General features: G+C 66.3%; 1 protein-coding gene across 6 annotated transcripts; it reads right to left on the minus strand.

Annotated features, from left to right (window-relative positions):
• On the minus strand, positions 1-23,560 carry CTBP1 (C-terminal binding protein 1). Of its 6 annotated transcripts, none has more exons than XM_070366796.1 (10): positions 23,338-23,559; positions 16,125-16,313; positions 14,827-14,981; positions 6,523-6,667; positions 5,158-5,364; positions 3,445-3,659; positions 2,410-2,540; positions 1,740-1,867; positions 1,083-1,200; positions 1-885 (listed from the first exon to the last, which is right to left on the minus strand). In XM_070366796.1, exons 2-10 carry the CDS (start codon positions 16,129-16,131, stop codon positions 699-701), a joined length of 1,293 nt encoding a protein of 430 aa, XP_070222897.1. In that variant the 5' UTR covers positions 16,132-16,313; positions 23,338-23,559; the 3' UTR covers positions 1-698. The 6 variants fall into 6 exon arrangements, with proteins under 6 accessions (XP_070222897.1, XP_070222895.1, XP_070222898.1 ...); XM_070366794.1 differs by having other exon boundaries at positions 16,125-16,317; XM_070366797.1 differs by lacking the exon at positions 23,338-23,559 and adding an exon at positions 22,720-22,739 and having other exon boundaries at positions 16,125-16,317.
• Between the last annotated feature and the right edge of the window lie 978 nt (positions 23,561-24,538).

A 24,538-nucleotide genomic window follows, 5' to 3' on the forward strand; every position in this document is an offset into this window, starting at 1 on the left:
TCTTTCTGGGACTTTTATTTCTTTAAAATAATTCATACAAATGGTTACGGTCACAAACATGATTTTAACCAAAATATTGCTAGCCTACCACATCAGCAGGACGGCACCGCGGGCCGGGCGCTGCACCCGTGGCTGGATGGAGGCCGCGCGCTCCCACCCAGCTGCCTCATGATGCCGTCTTCGTTGGAAACAAGGGGATCATGCCAAAGTTAGGAAAGACAGCCTTGGTTCTGTTTTTCTAAATTATTCTAAAAATAAGACAAGCAGGTAGAAAAAACAATGCACTGTGTGGCGTGAAAAGAAACCGGGAAGGGTTCATTGTCCTGAGAAGTCTGCCAGCTGCCTGTCCAGGGCGCTTCACACGCAGGAGGAACAGCCGTGCGCAGTGCCGTGGCCGCCCGGCTCTCCTGCCGACAGCTGAGCAAACACACCTGCGATGTTCTAGAGACTGTACACAGACAAGGACATTCGGGGGAGTGAACTACTAACTTCTGCTGCTTAACGAGGGCGCGGAGGGCGCGGAGGACGCGGGGCGCGGCCGGCCCTCGGGACGGGACAACTACAGTCGACGCGGGGAGCGGCACCAGCTCAGCCCCGGCCCCCGGCCCGTCTCCGGAGACCCGGCCACCGCGGGCACCGCGCCTGCACACGCCCGTCCAGGGCTCGGCCAGCGCCCCGGTTGCAGAGCTCCGCCCCGGCTACAACTGGTCGCTCGCATGGTCTCTATCCGCCTCGGGCTTGACGGTTTGGCCGGGAGAAGGGGCGTGGGGAGGGTGGGAGACGGGGGGCAGGCCGTGGGACAGGGACATCGCGCTGGGGACGATGCCCTCCACGGCGGCCGGGATGCCGCTGGGTGCCACGCCTACCACGCCCGGGGGGTACCTGCTGGGGGAGAAGGCGCCGCGTGAGCCCGGGGGGCGCCCTGTCCCACGGCCGCCTGCTGGGCACCCCGTCCAGCCCCGCCCCGCTTCGTGCGGCCAAGACCCAGGACGCCGCCCCATCCACCACCCTGAAGGCTGCCGCCTGCTCGGGCGCGTGTGCCCCAGCCGCCCAGGGCCACGGGGGCCCAGGGCCCCGCTTACCTGTAGGCGGCCCCATTGAGCTCAGGGTGTACCACGGCGGGGTCCACGCTGGCCCAGTGGGTGGCGGCCGCCAGGTGGTCCTTGTTGACGCAGTTCTTCAGGCTGTCGGGGATCCGGCCTGGGAAACGTGGGGGAGCGAAGGATGGGGCCTGCGTCCCGAAGCCACCAGGGCCTGAGGGGGCTCTGACGGGGGCGGGGCCGGCCGCCCCTGCGGGCGCAAGGCCCTCAGGCAGAGCGGGCCCCGCCTATCTGGGCAGGGTCCCCCTCGAAGCTCAGGGACCCCTAACCTCAGGTGGGCGACCTCAGCTCACTGGTGCCTGCTCAGACCAGAGGTTTCAGAGCTGACGGGCCCGCCCAGGAAGCTCGCACACAGACTTCCTCAAAGGTGCGGAAAAAGACACACGAGCTGACACCCCCAGGACAGCGAAGGAGCGTCACAGACGCGACGCCAAGAGCCCCTGCGTTCAGAGTATGCCGCGCGGAAACGTCCCGCCCTGGTGGGTCTTGTCTCCTTCCGCTCCCAACCTGTGCCCCGCCCCGCGCCCCGCCCCCAAGGCCCACGACCCCGCCCTGCCCCACCCCGTGCCCCGCCCCTACGGCCCTAGCAAGAGCCTGGGCTCCCCCACGCCCATGCCCCCAACCCCCGACCCTGCCTACCTGTGATGGCTCTCCGGATCTCCCTGGCTGCCTCCTCACGCATCTCGATGGAGGCCTGCTCGCTGTACCAGGCCGCATGCGGGGTGCAGATCAGGTTGGGCGCGTCCTTCAAGGGGCCCTGGCTAAAGCTGCAGAGAGGTCAGAGGCTAAAGATGAGAGCCTGACTCTGGCTGGAGCCCACCCCCACATGTCAGATCTGCCCAGCCCCTCCCTAACCACAGTGGGGAGGGTCTCAACTGGGGACACGCCCAGCCCCCTGCAGGTGATTTGAGCTCTCAGACCTGGGGCCCCTGAACACCCCTGCAGGCTCCAGGGGTGAGGACCCCCCCGGGCCCTGCTGCCCGACAGCCTCTCGGCCGGGGCGTCTACACACAGCCACCTGGGGGCCAGCGGCCTCGGACACTTGACAGGGGGCCCTGGTCTCAGCTCTCCCCCTCCCCCAGGTGCAGGACCCAGGGCTGTCCTGGCCCGCAGAGCTGAGCTCCCCTCCCGCTGAGACCTGGCTTGGCCCTGGAGGAAGGTCTACCCTAGGCCAAGCTCAGGCTGCCCAAAGGCAGGGCCGGGAGACCGGGTGCGGGCATGGCCCCACCCCCCACCAGGCCAGCCGCAGGCTAGTGCAGCACATGAGCTGCCCGCCCACGCTGGGGGCCCCGGGAGCAGCGGGAGGCACCTGAAGGGCTCTGACTCGTGCACGTCCAGGGCTGCGCCACGGATCCGCCCCTCCTTCAGGGCCTGGGCCAGAGCCTTCTCGTCCACCAGGCCTCCCCGGGCCGTGTTCACCAGGAAAGCCCCTTGTCTCATCTGAGAAGGACAGACGATGGGCCTGAAGACGCCCCTTCCCTGGTTCTGTGAAGGAGGCTGCCCCTGCTCTGAGATGGGGCACTCCCTGTGACCCCAGTTTCACCCCGCTGACGGGCTCAGGCAGCCGTCCGTGGGCGCAGGGCTCTTCCCTGGCAGGCTCCTGTCTGTCCAGGTCTCACTTGGTTCTCACGGATGGCACAGTCTGACCAACCCCCGACCCCCGGAAGCTAGCCCAGCACGTGGGAACGGTGTCCGGCCTCACCCTCCACAGGGCTGGGGGCGTGGGACAGACAACAGTCACGGCTCCACGTGTGCACACAAGAATGTGCAGGCACTCCCATGCACACGTGCACACACAGAAGTATATGTAACCACATATGCACGTGTCTGCATACGTGTGTGAAAGTCGCTCCGTCCTGTCTGACTCTTTGTGACCCCATGGACTATCCAGTCCACGGAATTCTCCAGACCAGAATACTGGAGTGGGTGGCCTTTCCCTTCTCCAGGGGATCTTTCCAACCCGGGGACCAGGTCTCCCGGATTGCGGGCGGATTCTTTACCAGCTGAGCCTCAAGGGAAGCCCAACCATGTGTGCATGTGTGTGTACACGTGCGGACAGACACAAACTCAAGCCGTGACTGCACAGGCCCACATCTATACAACCATGTGCGCACGCGGGGAGGGCCATCGGCATCCAAACTTGCCCGCACCCAGCTGTGTGCACTGCACGTGCTCACAACACAGAAGCCAGTGTACACACTGTCACTTGAAAGGCCCGGACCCAGGAGGGGCCGTGCAGGGTTAGACCATCCCGCCCCCCCGCCCCGCCCCGCCCCGCCCCGCCCCGCCCCAGCCCCGCCCCCGCTCCAGCCCCGCCCCGCCCCAGGCGGTCCTGCGGGCAGACCTGCTTGACGGTGAAGTCGTTGATGAGGTGGTGGTTGTGCTCGTTGAGGCCGCAGTGCAGGGTCACGCAGTCGCTGTGGAAGAGCAGGTCCTGCAGCGTGCTGACCCGCTGCAGCCCCAGCGCCCGCTCCGTGCCGTCCGCCAGGTAGGGGTCGTAGAAGAGCACGTTGAAGCCAAAGGCCTTGGCCCGCAGTGCCACCGCCTGCCCCACGCGCCCTGGGGGAAGACGGGCATCACCCTGAGCGCCTGCCAAGCAGGCCAAGCAGTGGGCGCGTGGGGAACGAGGTTTCAGGGAGAAGGGCCGGGGCCCCTGGAGTACGGGCACCCAGCAGTCCAGCAGACCTCCCACGGGCGGCACCGCGGGGGCTGGAGCAGCCACTGGCTCTGCAGGCGGGCGATGCAAGCCAGGAGCCCCGGCTCGGCCACTTCACTGCAGCACCCGACTCCTCAAACCCAGGGAAGCCCGAAGAGGACTTCCGTTTCTACGAACAAACGTGCAAAGTGGAATTGTGTATCCAGCAGCTGCCACTGCACAGCTCTTGGGTCCCCGGGAGCCACACACAGCGCCCCAGTGTGGAGCCACCACGGCTGCGACCCTGGCCTCTGCAAGCGACGCAGGCACCGAGACCCTGCTTCAGCTCATGCCACCGGGGCCCTGCTCTGCTTTCAGGAGGGAACCAGAACACAGGCTCTGGGGGTCTCTAGAGGGGCGCAGGGTTGGCCGGAGCAGACAGCCAGGGCCACGGTCCCCAAGGCAGGTCTGACGGCCCCCAAGGACGACCAGGAGCCAGTTAGCATGCAGCCTCCGGGGCCTGTCTGCACCAACACTGCCTAGATGGGATGTGGCCCCAAATCCACTGGCCAGGGACATACAACCGCCCCACCCTCTCTGCACCCCTTCCTCCTCCTCCATCACGCCGAGCGGCCCCACCGGCCCCACCCTGGCTGGTTCCGGGCACAGGGGCCCCGTTGCTTGGTGTAGGGTGCTTGCATGGCTATGGGGCTCCGACCAGCCTTGGTGTCTGTGTGGGCAGTCCAGCGAATCACGTCGGGAGTGGGACATCCCCACGTCCTTGGACGTCCGTGGTCCTGATCTGAGCTAATGCAGGTGCGTCTCTGCCCTGCAGCTCCCCACAGCTGCACAGCGGGTGCCTCTGCCATGGAGAACCCTGGGGATCACAGATGGGGGCACAGGAGCTACGCCCCCAGGCAGGACAGGCTACTCCGTCCACACTCGCCCTCCCCTGCCTCCTCAACCCCCGAGGCCGGACCCACTCCAGTACCTCTGCCCCCAGCACATCTCTGCTCCCTGGTTTGCTGAGTTCAGGGCACCAGCCTGCAGGGCACGAGGGCAAGCGAGGGAGACAGCGAGCAGCCTCCCTCCACCCCGGACAGGACTCAGGGCAGCCACCTTGGCCCCACTTGGCAGCCCTGAGCGTTCGGCAGGTTGAGCAGGCACAAGTGTGGACGCCCACAGGCCACACATGACCCCGCCACAGGGTACGCGTGACCACGCCCACAGAGCACATGACCCTGAGGGCACTAACACCCGGGTGGGTGTGTGGCCCCGCCTGCTGTTCCTGGGGCAGCTAAGAGACCAGGCCAGCCAGTGCTGCTCACTGGCTGGACAGCCGTCCCAGGTGGGGAACCCCCCAGCAGCCCGGCCAACCGGCCTCTCCGTCCACAGGCGCGTGCAGGGCGGAGGCCAGCGCACCTAGCCCGATGACGCCCAGGGTCTCCCCGCGGATCCTGGCGGCTCCGGAGGCCACCTCCCGGATCTGCTCAACGCTCTGGACGCGCGTGCCCTCCCGCAGCGCCTGGTGCAGCCACGTGGTCCTGCGGTACAGGTTGAGGATGTGGCACATGGTGGAATCAGCGGTCTCCTCCACGGATGCGGCCGGCACGTTGCAGACGGCAATGCCTGGAGATGCAAGACACGCAGGGCGGTCACTGGGATGGTCTTGGGCGTCACTGACACGTCCAGGCCAGGAGATCAAGGCAGGTTACCTGCCCCCGCCCTGGACCACTGGCCACTGGCCCTTCCTGGAAGGGGTCTTGGCCAGGCCACTCCTCCCCAAGCAGCGGCCTCCCCGCCCCTCAGCACAAGGAAGGGCGGGGTGGGGGACGGGGCATGCATGGGAAACTGAGCAAGAAGAGCAGGAGTCCCGGTCAGACCCAAGGCGGCGCCAGAGACCAGGCCCTGCGGGGCTTCAGAGGGGAGGACCACCCAGCACGCCCAGACGTTCCTGGAAGAAGGACGCAGCCCCAGCTGGTGAAATCAAGAGGCAGAGAGGACCAGCTCCGTCAGCAGGCACGAGCCCCGGGGACACACCGGCTCGGAGAGCACCCAGCGTGCCCGGCGACAGTGGGGTGGACGCCGCGGGGAACAGGAGATGGCGGGGTGGACGCTGGGGCGACAGAGCTCAGCGGGCCCAGGCAGGGTGAGCCCTGAGACGCATGGCGGCTGACAACGCAAGCGGCTCTCTCTGCAGTTCTGAGCTGTCAGTGACCAGGTGCCGTGGCTGAGTGAGTCCTAACCTCCCACAAGGCGGTGACCAACACAGAGGAAACGCAGAGGCCACAGCCGAGCGGCACCGCAGGCGGGAAACCACCCAACAGACCCAACAGATTGAGTCTGTTTCCAAGTGTGAGTCACACACGTGTGCTCGAGAGCATGTGCACAAGAGCACAGGCACACCCCCATACGCACACCAGCATGTACACACTCCCGTGTCCTGAGTCACAACAGAAACTTCCTTTCCTGGCCCGTCTCGTGAACAGGGGCGTGAGAACCCTGACACGGGCGTGCTGGCTGCCCCTGGACAGAGGCCCCCTGCCCGGGTCCCCGGGGGGTTCTGCAGGAGGGCGGGTGCGCTGCCCGAGGCCCGGGCCTCCTGAGGGACAGTGCCGCCAGCCTGCACCTGGCAGGGAGCTGGCGTGGGGCCCACACGCAGAGAGCCGTGTGGACGCCGGCCCCCAGGCCCCAGGCCCCAGGCCCCCTTCGTGCGGGGGACCAAAGCAGCGAGGCCATGCCCGGGACAGCAGGCGGGGCTGCGGGGGAGGGTCCCGAGCGGCCTACCTAGGTCCCCGGCCGACTTGATGTCAATGTTGTCGAAGCCGCTGCCGATGCGCACGATTATCCGCAGAGCCTTGAACTTCTCCAGATCCTCCCTGGTCAGCGTGATGGTGTGGTACATCAGCGCGCCCACGGCCTCGTTCAGGACCTGCAGCGAGAGCAGCGTGGTGACCGGCGCTGCCCCGAGCAGCCCGCGCCCCTGTGGGCCCAATAGGTTGTCTGGGTGGGAGGCCACCCGGGTCCCCGCGTGAGCACCTGCCGTGACCCGAGGGTGACGGCGACCCAGCAGACCTGCCAAGGACACCTGCCAGGTCAACAGAGGGGACGGGGCTCGCCTGACTGACACAGGGAGGTGGGAAGGGGGCTGCCCTCTCCCTGGGCACTGGACGCCACAACAGATGGAAAACAAGGGCACTGGGAGGACCCGAGACCCCCAGAACCACCATGCATGACCCACTCCCCAAAGAGGAGCCGCTGCGGGGCAGTGCACACCGGTCCCCAGATGGTGAACACACAGCAGTGAGCATGGCACCCTTTCACACCGGGAGGAGCACACGTGGTCACCCCTCACCGTCACTGTGCGGGCCGCTCCCCCGGAAGGGTCGGGAGCGGCTGCAGCCCGAGGCCTCTGTCCTGCGCACCAAGGACCTTGGGGGTGGCCTCCCCCGGCCCCGCACTGGGAGGGGCGTCAAGGCCGGGCACAGGTTTTATGCGCGCTCGGCCAAGAGGCTGGCCTGGCCAGTGCAGACCCCGCGAGGGGCCTGACAGCTCAGTCTCTGCCCCTCGGAGCGTGGCTGGGGCATCACCCTCCCCCCCTGCCCCGCTCCCCACACGGGGGGTCAGGATGCTTGCAGGGACGGGGTGTGCATGTCTCAGCGGGGCTGCCCCAGGTGAAACCCATGTGAGCAGGTAGCTGCCAGGGTCTCCTAAGAGCCTGGCGCACAGACCTCCCCACCCACGGGGTCTGCTCGCGCTGCGCCCCACACAAAGCCCCTACCTGCGCACGTGCACGGCCCCACCCACCCCACCGCTGGCTGAACCCGCGTTCTGTCAGCACCCGCCCACCAGTAAGACGTGCCTGGCTGGGGGTGGGGGGCCACAGCCCAGGACCAGGAACGAGGGTCTGCTCTGGATGTGCTCGGAACAGCCAGGAACCTACCAGCTCTACCTGTGGACCCAAGGGCGGGGCCCCGGAGCTGAGCCACCTGGACCCAACGCATCAGACTCCAGGACCTGCCGCAGCTGGGGACCCAGTTCACCCCTCCCTAATGGGCCGGTACAATCCGCGACATCTCAGAGGCCACAGGGAGGCCGAGGGAGCCTGCCCGCAGCTGGGGACCCGGTTTATTCCTCCCTAACGGGCCGGTACAATTCGCGACGTCTCAGAGGCCACCCTCCCCTCCGCACAGAGCATCCAGTGCTGACTCGGGGTCCCCGGGGGGCGGAGGCTGTTGGACTCGCGGGGCTGCACGGCGGAGGCAGCAGCTGGCCCGCAGTGGACATAGCGAGTGCGGGGTGTGGGCGCTGAGGGGGGACCCTGGGCAGAAGCCAGCAACCTCTCAGACGGCCAACGGCCCCGGGCTCATCTCTCCTATGATCACGGGGTGTCGAATGGAGCCAGACACAGGGCCCCCCAGAATGCAGTTCCTCGAGGGTGGCGTGGCCTTCCTTCTCGTCCTACTGGCCGAGGGGGCCCGGAGAACACAGCACAGGGGGAGAAAGGTCTAAGGCAGAGACGGCACTAACAGGGCAGAGGGCCCAGGGCCTGGTCCTACACGTGCGGGCAGGTGCTGCCAGCCTGGCTCGGGCCCTCCCTGCTCAGAGGACCCAGGGATCCCAGCCCCAGGCACACGAACGGGCCAGCGGGACCACACTGAGTCCTGACAGCCGCCCCGGCCTCCTAGGAGGGGGTCAGACGCAGGCCTGGTGAGGACGGCGTGAGGCAGTGGGCCAGCATCAGAGGCAGAGGGATTACGGGTGCACGCAGGGTGGGCAGGGGCACAGGGCAGGGCACGCGGCCGGGGCGGGGTGGGTGGCGAGGCGGCAGGCTCAGCCGTCAGGTCCCTGGGAAGACCCCTCTTGCTGCCCTGTGCTGTGTGGGCGGGGCTGTGAGGAGGCCCCCAAGGCTGTGGGCAGGCTGCGTGTGGACAGAGGTCAGTGCCCACTGTGGGTGGGCAGGCAGGTGCTGGAACCGGAGAGGCGGACACATGGCTGCCAGCGTTGGGAGGGGAGGCCCCGCGTTTAGCCTGGTCAGGCCTGGACAGTGAGACACGTGTGGCCTTCGACTGAGACGGGGGTGTGTGTCGGGGGGCGGGCTGAGGCAGGTGGGATGGGAAGGGGTCCTGGGGCGTCCTGGGCCACGAGGCAGCACATGGCCCGGGGCCGTCTGGAAGGTTCTAAAGCTGGGAGACCGTGCGGCTCCCAGTGTGTCCGCTGGTCCCCCTGAGGTGAGTGGGCGGCTCCCCACAAACCTCTTCAGGCTCTGGTCCTGCTGCTACCACCCCGGGAACGTCCGCCCACCAGCACCACCCACCCAGCACCTGGCGATCCCACCTTATGTGAGGCGCACGCCAGTGGGCACCATGATTTTAGCTTTAACTTTAGACAGCATATTAAAAAGCAGAAACATTAGTTTGCTGACAAAGGTCCGTCTAGTCAAGGCTATGGTTTTCCCAATGGTCGTGTATGGATGTGAGAGTTGGACTGTGAAGAAAGCTGAGCGCCGAAGACTTGATGCTTTTGAACTGTGGTGTTGGAAGAGACTCTTGAGAGTCCCTTGGACTGCAAGGAGATCCAACCAGTCCATCCTAAAGGAGATCAGTCCTGAATATTAATTGGAAGGACTGATGCTGAAGCTGAAACTCCAATACTTTGGCCACCTCATGCGAAGAGCTGACTCATTGGAAAAGACCCTGATGCTGGGAGGGATTGGAGGCAGGAGAATAAGGGGACGACAGAGGATGAGATGGCTGGATGGCATCACCGACTCAGTGGACATGAGTCTGAGTGAATTCCAGGAGTTGGTGATGGACAGGGAGCCCTGGCGTGCTGCAGTCCATGGGGTCACGAGTCGGACACGACTGAGCGACTGAACTGAACTGATCTGAACTTCTGGTGTGGCTCACCTACACAGGGTTCTGGGTAAACCCCTTTTCCACGCCTGGTCCTGTTTCTGCCGAGCATCCCTGGAACCAGTACGAGGTGCAGCGTTCTCAGAGGGAAGCTGGGACGCCCCCAAGGGCAGTCCCACGGTGCATCAACCTCAGGGTGAGCCCACCGCAGGGCCACCACACCACGCCCAGGCCCTGGGCCCCACTCCTGTTGGTTCCTCGTGACCCTTTTCCTGGATGCAAAGTGGCCGCAACACCCCTGGTATGCCATCGACCTTCCACGGTCCACTCCCACCAACCTCCACCTGTTGTGTGACCAGCCTGTCACCGACTCAATGTTATCAAATCCACAGGGGCTACCAGGCCTGCCTGGCCGGGCACTGGGAGCAGCGGCACCTGAGGGGTGCTCACCAGGCACCAGCCCAGAGGTGGGCCAGGGCATAGCTGGGGCTGGGCACCTCCTCACCTCCAGGCTCCCCTCCCAGCATCTCACACACACAGACATGCATGCATGCACACACGCACGCACACATGTGGACACCTGCACAGAGAGAGACACACATGTACACACAGACACACATACCAGACACCTGCACACAAAACACATGCGCACACACACACACAGACGTGCACACAGAAACACATGCGCACACACGCAGACACACGCAGAAACACGCACACACGTGTACACACATACGGACGCCTGCACACAGATAAATACACGCGCGCATACACAGACACGTGCACACAAACATGCACGCACGCACGCACACGTGCGTGTGCACACACCCTCAGTGAGGCCCAGGGCTGACACTCCCAGACAGCCCCAGGGGTTTCCGGACGACGGGCCAGGTGGAAGGACGGTGGGCTGAAGACTGCAACCCAGATTCTTGGGGGCCTGCTGGAGCACACCAGATGGGCATGCAGGGGCCCAGCTGCCCTGGGAGTCTCAGGGGCCTGCCGGAGCACCGCCAGAGTGGCACGCGGGGGCCTGGCTGCCCGGGTGTCTGTGAGCTCCCGGGGTGGGGACGGGTCACCCGCTCCTGCAGGCTGCTGGGCCGGGTCTACACCTTGCCCTTGCTCACTTTCCGCTGAGACGGTCGTTCCTGCCCGCTGAGGGGTCTGTTTGCTGCTAACCCCCAGCTGGTGCGTGCACTGCAGACATCCCTCTGTCACCCCCCTCTCTTCCCTGATCTATGTGACTTGTTTTGTGGGGAGACCGCTGGACTGCCTCACGGCCAGACAGACCCTCTTTTCCACACGTGACCTGCAGAGCTGCCGCACCTGGTCTGTCGGGGGCGGGGGAGGGGGACAGCCTCGCGGACACCCCTCTCACTCCCGGGTTTGGCGTGCGCACAGGGCACTGCCCAGCATCCCTCAGGTCCCCTGAGTGGGCCCCCACTGGCACCACTTGCTCTGAGTTTCCCTGCGCTTCACGTCTGCCTCACCTGGTCTCCGCACATCCCTGCTGGGACTCCGCTGACCAGGTCCCCGCTGCAGCCCCGTGACCCTTCCCTGAGCGCACCCCCATCTTCCCCAGCTGGCCTGGCCCTCGATGGGACCCCAGGCCTCCCTCTTCCACGGCCACCTCCACCTCGTGGGGGCCTGACTTTCCCCCAAGAGCCTCAGAGGGAGCGGCCAAGGGGCAAGACGCCCCCTCAGGGTCCGCATGCTGGGGAGTGGGGAGCAATCTCAGCTGAAACCCTTCTCCCAGGAGCTGTGCACCTGCCTGGGGCCACTTTGATTCCTGTCCCCCACCCTGGCGCTGGTGAAGTCTGAACCCTGAAACTGGGCCTCCGGGGGCCCCTGACACTTGTCCTGGCTCATGGTGGGAACATGGGAGCTTCCATTCAGCTCTGAAGTTTCTCACGTTGTGGTGAAAATGTCCAACATCCATCCAGCTATGAAGACGAGCGGGCGTTTCCGCAGCGCCTGCAGCCACGTGGTCTAGGGGCCGCGTCAGCTCCGCAGCCTTCGGGGTCCTGGACTTCTGTCTTGCTGCCCTGCTGTTCCCAGGCTCCGTGTAGCTTCCCCTCAAGGTCTGGGTGGCTGCCCAGGCTCCAGCCGTCACATCTGGTTGCTGCTGGGCTGTGCTCAACTGTGCGGCCCCTGGACTGTAGCCCGCCAGGCTCCTCTGTCACGGGATCTCCCAGGCAAGAGTACTGGAGTGGACGGCCGCTCCTCTCTCCAGGGGATCTTCCCGACCCAGGCATCAAACCCACATCTCCTGCGGCTCCTGTGTTGGCAGATGGACTTGGCGCCACTGTGCCACCCAGGCTGGCAGAGGAAAGACAGCTCTGCACACGCAGGCTGCAGCAGCCCTGGCTCAAGTGGGGGCGGAAACGGGAGCCCCAAGGGCGGCTGCACTGGGGCCCGCCCCCCCGGGGAGTCTGCATCTCTCCATGCTCCTCTCTTCCACCTGCCCTCTGGGCTTCCCAAGACTACGTCTTCCAAGCTTCCTGCTAAAACTTAAATCTTTCGCTCCTGTATTCAGTTTCCAAGAGCTCCTCTAGCCCTCCTGGGACTCCTTCCTTGCTGCGTCCTGCACAGTGTCCAGCCAGGCAGCCCTCCGGCCTAGGAACGGCAGTCACGCGGTTCTAACGCCTCTTCTCTCTGAAGCAGAAGGTTCTGTTCCCCGGACACTTCTTCTGCCTCTTCTCTGACAGGCAAGGCCTCGGCGTGGCTCCCGTGGGTTTCAGGACGTAGAGGGCCGGTTGGGGGAGTTGCCACCTGCCTGGCAGGGTGGGCAGAGCTCGCTGCAGAGCCGAGGGCCCTGCCCCTGCCCAGGGGCCTACTGAGTAGCTTATTTGCGTTTTATAGTAACTGGCTGAAATAGTTTTGGTAACTTACAATTTTAGAAGACACTTTTTATCTTAGTTTTCCAATTCATTGGCAAACTTGTTTTAATATTGCTTAAAATTTTTAATTTTTTTTTAATTGGGTGATTCACTTTTGGCTGTGCTGGGTCTCTGGTGCTGCGTGTGGGCCTCCTCTGGTGGCAGCAACAGGCTGCTCTCCAGGTGTGGTGCATGGGCTCCAGGGCATGTGGAACCTTCCCAAACCAGGGGCTGAACGTGTGTCCCCCGTATTGGCAGGCAGATCTTAACCACTGAATCACCAGCGAAGACCTGCTTATGATTTTTAAAAACTTCTCCCTGTATCATCTCTCTTTTATTTCCACTGGTTTTTCTAAATGTATCTTTTCTGTTTGAAACAGCGTAAGACTCACAGGAAGCTGTCCACGGGTCACGTCCTATCAGAGGAGCCGCCACCTCCTCGCAGGACTGCCGTCGCCACAGAGGAACGCCCTCCTGTCAGCACGTGAACCCGGCACCTCGGCCTCCCGGTCATGGAGACGGGCCAGGGTGATGACTGGCCGTCCCTGCCAGCCAAGGCCAGCACCCGGCTCGCTCTTCCTTCTGCTGGCCAAGCAGGCGCCACAGGCCCGGGCCCCGGGCCGAGGGTGGCTGGGCTCCCTCTGGTTCCAGCCACGAGGCACGAAGCTGCTGGGGGCTCTCGGGGATGTCAGCGTGGCTGTGGGGCTTGCTTCTCGAGTAGAAACACTGGCCATGGGCCTGCCGGGTGGGCAGCCCGAGCCTGCTTGGCTCGGGGGCCCACCCACCTGGGCTCCGGGGGCCGCCGTGCTTCTCTCACCTGCAGTCCGCGCCCCCGTCAGCACCGGGCTCCGGCCCCTCCGTCAGCTCTCCTCCTGGCCCGTCGCTGCCCTGGGTCCCACCTCGGGCCCTCACCCAGAGCCTCTGCCCCAGCTGGCCGCCTCCCCGCCCACGCTGCCCAGTAGCCAGCAAGTCTGCTCCGCGCTCTCAGGTCAGCGCTGCTGTTTCAGCTCCACATCTTCCTGACGTCTTTTCTGCGCTCGGCTCCTCCTGGATTCTCAGACTGTTTCCACATCGTGGTTGTGGCGGCAGCCGCCCCGTGGCCTTGTGGGGCCCCTCTCGTGACTGTCTTTCACTCTGTTTTTTTTTAATTCGCTCAGTTGTGTCTGATTCTTTGCAACCCCGTGGACGGTAGCCCGCCAGGCTCCTCTGCGCATGGGATTCTCCAGGTAGGAACACTGGAGTGGGTGGCCATGCCCTTCTCCAGGGCTCTTCCTGACCCAGGGGTTAAACCCGTGTCTCTTAATGCCTCCTGCACTGGCAGGCGGATTCTTTACCACTAATGCCATCTGGGAACCCCCAAAAGTGAAAGTGTTAGTCCTCAGTCGTGTCTGACTCTGCAACCCGATGGACGGTAGCCTCCAGGCTCCTCCCATGGGATTCTCCAGGCAGGAACGCTGGAGTGGGCGGCCATGCCTTCTCCGGGGCTCTTCCCGGCCCAGTGATCGGGCCCAGGCCTCCCATGTTGCAGGTGGTCCCTTCCCGTCTGAGCCACGGGGACGTTCTTGCTCAGTCCTCGCCTCCCCTGAGGCCCAGTTGTCTTTGTCTGCGCGCTGCACTAGCTGTGATCTGCACGATGACTTGGGGCCCAGGCTGACAGCCTCTCCCCACAGAGAACCGTCCCCTTCCTCCTGCCAGCCTCCCAGGCACAGGGCGGGGGCCTCGATCACCCACGTTCAAGGCTGTGGGCGGTCCAGGCCAGATGTGGACACGTGAGGACGGGTCTGGTTCCAGCTCAGCCTTTCCCCAGGGGCCCAGCACAGAGCCGGGGTCCAGCCGGGCTCCATGCTCACTGGCCCATGAGGTGCCAAAGCTGCCCAGCCTCTCAGCCGCCACTGCCAGCCCAACAGGTGTGCCAGCCCAGCAGGCGAGGCTTGGCCATCGCCTCAGTTCACCCTGCAGCATCTGGGCCTCTCCCAACCCTGCGGGCCCTCCAAAGTGCCGAGGTTTTATAAGCCTTCGTCCAGCTTCCTCAACTGACTCGGGAAAGGTGGTTCTGAAGTCTGGTCGGCTGTGACTACAGACAGAAACCAGATTAACTCACTCCCGTCTTGGGGAGCCTGGAGCTTCCAGGACTCGCGTCACGAGAGCTGCAACCACACGGCACAGGGTCGGGGCATCCCGGTGACCACCACCGCTGTCATCAGTACGGGCTGGGTGGGGGGACCGCCCGCCCCCTGCCAGCACCGTCCACCACAGCTGAGTCCGAGGTGCCACTTTCTAGGGAAGACCTGTTTGCAACAGAGACGTCCCTGCGCCTCCCGACAGGCCAGGAGGCACCTGCTCCCCGCCCGCCCGCGTACCTTCTCGTGGATCTCCTGCGTGGACTGCGCGTCACAGAAGGCCACGGTGGCCACGTCCTTCAGGATGGGCATCTCCACCGTGCAGTCCCGGCCGTCCAGCAGCGCCACCAGGGGCCGGGGGTGCATGGGCCCGTTCATGATCGGAGGTCGGACGCCTGCAACGACAGGGCCAGACGCTCAGCTCCCTTCCGGGACCTCAGCCCACCCGCCGTGGACCTCGCGCAGCCCACCCTGAGGACTTCCAGCTCCGTGCGTCCAGCCACTGGGATCTTTGTCAAAAATAAACTAAAAAAAGCCAGGGGCAGTTGGTACAGCTCACTGCCACCTGAGCAGCCACTGACGGCAATGACACCCCCACCACAAATCAGGGCCTTGGGGACACAGAGCCCCAGGCCCCCTGCATTGCAGCCAGCGTCAGACACGCAGGCCAGAACATGGGGGGCTCGCGGGCATGCCTCACGTTTCTCTCTCATTCCAGGCTGCAGCATCGCTGCCCCAAACCCGACAAGGACCCAGCCGGCTGCAGCCGGAACCACCTCTGCCTGAAGGGCTGTCAGAAACTCCCTCCTTCCACTTGATGCCCAGGCAGACACGGGAGGGCGAGCGGACATGCAAGGTGGCCACTTCCACGGCCTGCGTCGGACCCCGGCCCTGCACCCTCAGCAGAGCGCCGGGCCCCTCCGTCTGCAGGGGATACGGTTACTGCCACCCTGTCTCTCCAGCTCCCCCTCAAGAACAGAGCGTCTCACTCGGGAACAGCACCCACATGGGTGTGACACACGCCCACCCACAGCTGTGTTCAGCTTCAACTTCGCAAACCTTGAACCACGCAGCCCCGAGAACTACGCCCTAGGGTCCAGGGGCCTCTTAGCCAGAAGGCACTCATGGAGCCTTGAGTGAACCAGCGAGCGGGGCACACAGACCGGAGCCCCAGCAGACACCGACCGGGGGGCACACAGACGGGAACCCCGCCAGACACCGACCGGGGGGCACAGACGGGAGCCCCACCAGACACCGAACGGAGCCCCGACAGACACCAAGCGGGGGGGCACGGACGGGGGCCCCGACAGAGGACACCAACTGGCAGGGCCGGGGTGGCAGTGACTCCCGGCTATAGCGAGTCTGCCGGGAGGTCGGAGAAGCCTGCTACCTCCTGCGGCCTGGCCAGCACCTCCCCCCGGGACCCTCTCCAGAAGCAAAGCCCAGGGCCCCTGGGGCGTCCCTGGCTGACCCCACGCACTCGGGGACCAGGCGGCTCTCCTCCTCGGGCAGCCTTGCGTTCCTGAGCCCGAACCAACCTGCCATCTCTCAGTATGGGCGCAGCTCCCACGACCATGAATTCAACTGTTCAAAGCAGCTATCTTCAGAATCCCCTGGCAGAACCGCGGCCTGTCACTGCGTCCTCATCCCACGTCTTTAATTGTCTCGAACCAAAGCTCCTAGGCGCCCGTCCACGGCGACCACCGAAGCCCGCGCCGGGTCAAAGTCTGACTAAAAATTAAACACAAGAGACACGTTAAACGCCACCGAGGGTCAACTGGACTCCTGAGCCCGGGTCCCCACGTCCTTGACCCACGGCCACCGGGCGGGACCTGGTGTGGGGGTGACCGGCCAGGCCACAGCCAGGACTCAGAGGCTAGAGGCTCACCCCGAAGGTCACATCCACATGCCCAGGACCCCCTAGACGTCACCCTGTGCATGAGCTGGGAGGGGTGGAGGGTGGACGGCTCAGGGAACACGTCTGTGGCCAGTTCTGGAAGCTTCTGTCTCATGGGGCCCATCACTTCCTGGGCCTGGGATAGGGCAAGCAGACTGGCCTTCCATGGAGGTTGCTGGGGAGAGGCCCCCGGGATGCAGACCCCAACCTGGACACCCCCCTCACAGGCCTGGAGATGGGGGCTCCCCAGGCCAGTGGGCACATCAGCCCCCTTGGGCAGCGTCCTGCGGCCGGGGCTAGATTTAGGGGTGGTCTTCCCCAAACAGCTCCGGGGGCAGGACGACCCTGGACAGTGGCCGGGCCGTGACAGGGCCCGCATGCAGGTCACACGCCATCGGGGACATGGGCTGACAATCGGGGGCTGGGGGTGAGCGCAGACCACCCAGCCCCCGCCCCGAGAGCCCGGTTCACCGTCTCAGGGTGAGGCCACCCCCAGCACGGGGCAGACCATGGGCACCTGCCACAGGGCAGGGGCCTCCCAAGGCCCAGGCGCCCTGTCCGCCTCACGGCGGCTGCCAGGAAAAGGGCCTGTGTCCACGGAGAGTGCCGAGTGGGCCTCCTTCTCACCCTACCCTGGGCTGCACTGCTGTGTCGGGCTGCAGGAGGCCGCCCCCACACTCCTGGGCCCCGTGGACAGTGACGTCCAGAGGCCCCCCGCCCAAACTCCCATCTGCGCACAGCCCTTCCGAGGGCAGGACGACCCAGCCACGACCTACACCTTGCGTTGCCCGAGTCCTTCCTGATCCGGCCCCTCCCAAGAAGTCCTGGCCAACAGACCAGGCTCAGGCCATGAACCCAGGACATGGGGCAGGGGCAGCCCACTTCCAACAGCCCCTCGGTCAGCAGCCTGCTCCCCTCCGGGCCCATCACCCGATGGGCGGCCAGCACCCAAGCTGATCCCGTCACTAGCTCCTGTGTGGCCTAGGGGTCACCCCCACGTGGCCGCGAGGGTTGAAGCCCCCCAGCATCTGGGTCCTGTTTGCCATCTTTCACAGGCCCACGAGCGGGGGTCATGGCGCCTTGGGCCCCAGTCCCCGCAGCGTGGATGGCAGCCCCGTCGTGAAAGGACTTGGTGCCCTGGATCTGTGCTTCCTGAGCCTGAGACACGCACTGGGCTCCCCTCACACAGAGCAGCAGCACTCCTCTCTGAAACCACAAAACACGGGGAACCGACGTTTCCATGGTGCAAACGGCGACGCTCCTCTGCCTTAACTTCCCTCCGTGAAAAATGTCCTCAGTTAGCCGTCAGACAGCAAGTATCCCCCCAGCACGGCAGACACGGCCCCGGGACAAGAGGCCACCCCACCAAACCGCAGCAACCTCACCGCCAGCCCCCAGGCCTCAGCCTCTCAGAAGGCACTCGGGGACACTGACGGGCAAGGGATGCCCAGCCGGACGGCAAGCCAGCCACCAGGGACGCTGGCCCGCCTTGGGGTCTCCCTGGCTCAGCAGAGCTGCCCTGGGGCCCCAGCTTCACGCCCAGTGACATATCACAACCAGGGGTGGGGGGTGTTCTGCTGGCTGCGATGGCCCCTTGGCCCACCCCTGTGCCCTGACGGGCAGGGCCAGGAGAGGGCACTCAGACAGCCCAGACTGCAAGGGCAGCAGGGGTCAGGCCCCAGCAGTCACCTCCGCACGGCCGAGTAGGCCGTCCTGTGTGCTGCCCTCTGCCCAGAGACCCACGTGTGCAGGTGATGGGACTCCAGAGGGGTTACAGCCGGCCTTCCGGCAGGAGGCTTCCGCCAGCCTCCTCCCTAAACCCCAGAGAAACCAGGAAGTGGGTGGGGGGTGCCCGACGGGCCTAAGCGGTCACTCACGGGCCCCCAGTCACCAGCGCCCTGCCTGCCTAGGGCCAGGCTCTGCCCCTCAAGTGAAGCCCCACACCATGCCCTCCCGGCCCTGATACGGCAGCCGGGACCCCGGGCTCTCGTGCCCACCGCTGGCCCACCTGCTGTGAAAACGGTCTCAAAAGAAAGCCCCGCTGCACCGAGCAGCCTGAAGGGGCCAGCATGTCCCCCACTGCGGGGCAGGGGGTGCCCACCCACTGGGCCTGGGGGCTCGGGTGCCAGTCTGGACAGGTGGAGGGCCCCGGTCAGAGCTCAGGCCCAACGCACAGACTGGAGGCGCCCTCTGGCGGGCACGGCAGATGGGCCACGCGAGTCTGCTCTGTGCCAGTCCCAGGGCCCTGTGGGCAGGACGGCAGGGTCCAGTGGCCAAGACTTGGGGATTCGACCGTCTAGTCATGCTGGGGATAACGCAAGACCACGGTCGAGAAACTTCCAGGCCAGCGATGGGCACACTCGTGGGGTGAAAACGCTAAGCCCCGCCTGGTTTCTAGAGACAAGCAAACAGCAGCCCGTAAGCGACCTCACTGCTCAGCACGCCCGTGGCAGAGCCCGACACAGGGCCGTAGGACAGCCTCAGGGTCGCGGTCACGTCCAGGGCCCCACGCCACCCCCACCCTGCACACCCCGCCAGGCGCCTCCCGGCCTCCGGGCAAACAGCGCCTTTAAGGAGGGTGGAGGAGGCCTGCAGGGACCCAGGCACGTGGCCAGCAGGCGTGGCCTCGCGGTGGCACCCAGACATGTCCCATGCCCCCTGTGGGTGCAGGGCCATCCTGCCGGGCCCCCGTCCCCACCCTGACTGGACGAGTCTCAGGGGAGACACGGGGGTCTGCAGTCCTCCCCCAGGGGAGCAGGGGTCGGAGTGACTCAGGGGGAGGGGTCGTAGCCAGAGGTCCCTCGCCCTGCAGACTGCAGACACACCCGCCCCGCACCCTCTCCAGAAACCGGGCCCTGTCTGGAGGTGACGCACAGCTGGCTCCTTGCAAAGAAACTCTGGGGACAGAAGCGATGGGGATGCCCCCTGCCCCCTGGGTGACTCCAGTGACCCTGGGGAGGGCCCATCTTGGAGGCAGGTGGCTGACAGTCAGGGCACCTGCCAGGGTAGAGGCTCCGTCCCCTCAGTGGCAAGGCAGCGAGGAGCAGGTGGGTCACCTCGTGACAGCCCAAGGTTCCCAGGTACTCACACACCATCCTGGTCAGCCCTAGACCCAGGACTCTGAGCAGAGGGGCCCGGCCCCGGCCCCCTCCCACCCTGCACCTGCTGACCCCACGGAGGTGCTGTGGGCGCTCGGGGTGGGTGTGCTGGGGGCGGAGGAGGCAGGGAGACAGGCACACCTGCTGGGCGGGGAGGGGCCGCACCTGCTGGGCTGCAGCCTCCCCACTAGACTTCACTCTCCTTTTCCTCCCAGTCTCACCCCCTACCAGCCTCCCTGGTCCCCTCCTGCCCTCTCTGGTTTTGCTCAGGGATGGACATGGATGCCAATCGACCTTTGGGGCCCTGAGACCAGGACACAGGCTCTGCTGGGCTGGGCTTCTGGGGGCACTCAGTGAGCATGTGGGGAGGCAGGGACTTCTGATGACCAGCCTGACGCAGGGACCATGCTGGCCCCACGGCAGGGGACAGGCGCCATGGGCAGCGTGGGTGGCAGTGCCCAGCGTGCACGCCTGCGCCCAGCGGCACAGTGAGGGGCAGGGGGACGCAGCGGCCGGTGAGAGAGGAAGCCCCTCTGAGGGCTGGACACAGCCCTGAGCTCCCCCGGCTCCCGGGCAAATGCTGGGAGAGGACGACGACTGGACCTGCAGGGCCAAGGCGGACGTCCACGCGAGCCACGGCCCAGCCGGGCCCAACAGGACGGAGGGCACTGGCCAAGGCCCAGCAGGCAGCCGCGTCGACACCCCTCCCAGACCCCGGGACAGGCAGACGGCACCCTGGAACAACACCTCATAGCAGCAAGAGGGGATGGAAGGGACCAGAGGGGACGGCCGGGGACCGGGCTGCGACTTGACAGCCACGCTGAGGGCGATGTCGACAGAGGGAGCTGCGTGGGGGACTCTCTGCACCATCTCACGCTCACTCCCGCCCGTTCCACACACTGGGCGCACGGCCGCGCCCGACGGCCATTCTGCCCCGCCCCACCCCAGCCACCACGCACCTGGGCCGCGTTCTGGGGCACAGCTCCCCAGGGTGCGGCTGCTCTAGGAGAGACCAGGGCTGTGGCTGGCAGACTCCAGGGTCACCAGAGTCGCTGAGCCCCCAGACTGATCACACTGAGAACCCGGCCCTAGGCCTCACTGCTCCCACAGCACCAGGTCAGGGGCGCGGGCTGGCTCACGCCTCCTGATGCGGGGCTACCGAGCATTGCAAAGTGAACACACCAGAGCTCACCGCCAAACAGCCTCTGCTTCCTCTCCAGCCCCAGGAACTGCCCCTTCAAACTCAAGCTCCAAACTCTGCAGCCACGAACAGGGTCCCTGACCCCACGTCCAGTCCTCCAGCCATCTCCCTGACCCCGCACCCCGCCACACTCCACCAGGCCTCTGGCCTGCACACTGCGGCTCCTTGGTCACCGCAGTCCCTTGCACACGCCTCATCAGCAGGAAACGCACGCGTCACTGCCCCTGGTACCTTCCCATCCTCCTCTGCAAAGCCGGCCCATCGGTCAGGACGTGCCCTTTGGCTGACCACCAGTCACAGCTCTGACACGCCAATGCCCCCTGCCCACCCCCGTGTCGCTCTGTTTGAAGAGCCGGCAGCAGCCACGCCTTCCCCAGCTCACCCCTGCCCCCAGCACAGCCGTCTGAGCAGGGGTCTGGCCACACTGACAGGATGGGTCTGGCTGTGGTGGATGCTGAGCCTCTGTAGGCAAGGCCAGGGGGCTCCCCCAGGCACGCAGGGCTTCACAGCACCCGCAGGACCACCCACCAGAGTCAGCCTCGTTCCGCAGTGTCCTCTCAACTCCTCAGAAACCAAAAGGCGCCCCGCACACGTGCTAGATAAAAGCCATGCCGAGAGGCGTGAGTGTGTCACGAAGACTCTTCCCCACGCGCGCTCACCTCTCCCACCGTCTTCACTCATGCCCACCTGTGTGCACGTGTCCTGCTACCTTCATGCTGCTCGAGTCCCAGGAAGAACTTCATCCACATCAAAGAACAGACAGGGGCAGGTTCACTGTGAGGCAAACCGTGACTGCGGAGGTCACCTTCCTGCCTTCCAGAGAGAGTCTGCACAGAGCCCCTGGCCCTGAGCCTTGCCCCCTGCCCCCCCAGGGCCTAGCACCCTCCCCATCCCCCACCCTGCCCCTCCACCTGACAGGTGGCACCCGCTCAGTCACGTGACCCCACTTCTCACGCTCCATCCCCACTCTACAGCCACGACACAGCACAAGGAGTCCACGACCATGCACCGGTCAGGGGCTCGGCCCGGGTTCCCTGAGGGCCAGGCCTGTGCTCTTGCCTGCTGCAACCACTCATCCAGAGGCTCAGGGATGCTCCCCATGCAAGAATGGACAGGAGACGCTAACCCACAGGGCACCCCAAGCGTCCACACTGCTGGAGACAAGCTTTCTCCTGAGTATCTGTCTCTGCATACATACATTTGAGACTTGGGTGAGGGGGTCCTGGAGAGGGAGAAGGTGCCCCCATGGGATAAGACCTGGAGACCCCACTCTGGACCCCTCATGTGCGACCCAACTGTCCAGTCATCCAGAGAAGCGGGACGAGTGGTATCACTCCTCGGGGCGGACTCGGAAGAAAACCAATCCCATCGCACGCCCCGACAGCGAGCCTGTCCTAACCAACCACAGAGAAGAGCATCACCGGAAAGGAGGCTGCCCGCCAGGCTCCCCGCTTCAGAGGCTGCCCGCCACAGCCTGCCTTCCCGCAGGGCCAGGGCCGGGGGGCCCTCCGCGGCGGGCAGGCACCGGCCAGAGGGAGCCCCGCCCGAACCCACGGCTGCTCCTGCATCCACAGACCTCAGAGCCCGGGGCCCGGTCTGCGGGCTCCCGGGGACAGGGCGGGCGCGCGGGAAGCCGCGGGGGGCGGCCCCTCCGCAACCGACTGGACGCGCCCCCACCGCGAGGGGGCCCCGGCTAGGGGAGCTGGGCCTGCTCGGGGGGCGCGACAGGTGGACACGGCCCGGCCCGACGGGGGCGGAGCGCGGCGGCCAGCAAAGCACCACCGCGGGCCGCCCCCCGGTCGCAGGCTCGGGCGCCGCCCGGGCACGGAGGGTGCCTGCTCCCCACACTTGACAAAGCAAGGAGGGGACAGGGTGAGACGGACGCGGCCACAACCGTCCGGTCACTCGGGCGGACAGGGGCCTGGGACGGGTGTCACCTCCGCCGGTGACCGGCACGGCGCCCCCCGCCGCCTCGTCACGTCAGACGTTTCAACAGCGGGTTCGCAATGCCCAGGGGCGCAAACCCCCGGAAGGCCCAGCCCCAGAGGACGAGGGGCCACCGGCGCGCCCGGCCTCCCTGCGGGGCCCCGCCGGCAGGAACCCAGCCAGCCGGGACCGCAGGGCGGACAGCCCGGCAGGGACCCCGCCTCGGGCGCGGAGTCCCGGCTGCGACGGTCCTGAGGGCCCCGCACCCCTTTGTGTCACCTGCGCGGGCGGGCGGGGCGGCGGCGCACGCGCACTCGCGCACAGAAGCCCGCGCACGCGCGCGGCGCTCCCCGCGGCCCTGACCCCGGCCCCGCCCCCCGACGCCGGCGCGCACACGCACGCAGCACGCGCACGGCACCACCCACGGGCGGGGGAGCGGGGCACTCGCACGCAGCAGCCCGCGCATGCTCACGGCGCCCCCCGCGGCCCCGGCCCCCGGCCCCCGGCGCGCGGACGCCGGCGCGCACGCGCACTCGCACACAAAGCCGGCGCCCGCGCCCGCCCCGCCCGCCCCCGCGGCCCCGCCCCGCCCCGCCCCCGCGGCCGGAAATGCGCGCGCGCGGCCTTACCGAGCGGCAGGCCCTTGTTGAGCAAGTGCGAGCTGCCCATGGAAAGGCGCGGGCGGCCGCGGGCCCCGACCAGTCCGGCGCGCTCCGCCGCGAGCCCGGCGCGTGGCGCGGCCTGGGCGCCGTCCGCCGCTCTGCCCGCTCGCCTGCGCCCGGGCGCCGCCGTGCCGAGCCGCCGCGCCGCGCCAGCAGCCGCTCCACCGGGCGGGGACAGGGGCGCGCGCGCGGGCGGGGCTTCCGGCGCGGCGGCCTCCTGTTTCAGGCGCGGGCGCCGCGCAGACCACGCGGGCGGCTGCAGGCCGCGCCCGCCCGCCCCGCCCGCCCCGGGGCCCGGCTCCCCGCCCCGCCCCGCCGGCCGCACCTGCCGGGCGCCCCGCGGGCCCCGCGCGCCCCGCGCGTGCTCACGCTGCGGCCCCCCGGCCTGGAGCCTGTTGAGCCCCTCGTGCACCCTCCCGCGTGCTCCCATCCCGCACCCACGCGCCGGCCGCCGAGCAAGCGGCGTCTGCGAACCGGGGTTTTAAGAGTCCTTTTGGGCTCCTTGGGGCCATGAGGTCGGGAGAGGCAGCGGCGCCGCCCCCGGAGGGTTTTTCTGAGATAACCGGCCCTTGTGCTTGAGATCCGGGGACCGAGGAGGGCACAGGCGTGGGCGGGGACGCTACCCCTGAACCGGGGCGGTGGAGGTGGTCCCTGGGAAGCGGCCAAGTGCGTGGCCGAAGTCGGTGTAAATCCAACGTCCCCCAGCCCCAGCGAGCGACCTGTGCTTCGTTCCAGAACTCCTCCTGGCACTCGAGAGTCAGGAAAGCTCTCCAGGGTAGGGGGTCTCCAGGCCCCGGGGTCAAGGTGCTCCGGTCATGAGCAAGGACGGAGGCTGGCCCTGGGAGACCGTGATGTCTAGAGCAGCGGTGTCCTGGCAGTGGGAGTGCTGTCAGGCGGCCTTGGAGACACGCAGTGCCCCTGTTTTCATAGGTGAGAAGCACTGAACCAGACAGCCGTGGGCTGGTGAAACGTGAGGAACCGTCCTGAGAGCAGCTGGCCTCTATGCATCCTGCAGATCCACAAGCCAGCGAGAAAGTGTGGGTGGGTTTGATAAGCGACGACAGGGGAGCCGGGTAGCTATCCACAGAACAGATGCTTTTAAACTCGCGTTTGGTACTCAACTGTGAGATTACCTCCCAAATTGGATTAATTAGGACATTTAGGGGAA

This window comes from Bos mutus, unplaced genomic scaffold, assembly GCF_027580195.1.
Source record: "Bos mutus isolate GX-2022 unplaced genomic scaffold, NWIPB_WYAK_1.1 CTG207, whole genome shotgun sequence".
Taxonomy (NCBI): domain Eukaryota; kingdom Metazoa; phylum Chordata; class Mammalia; order Artiodactyla; family Bovidae; genus Bos; species Bos mutus.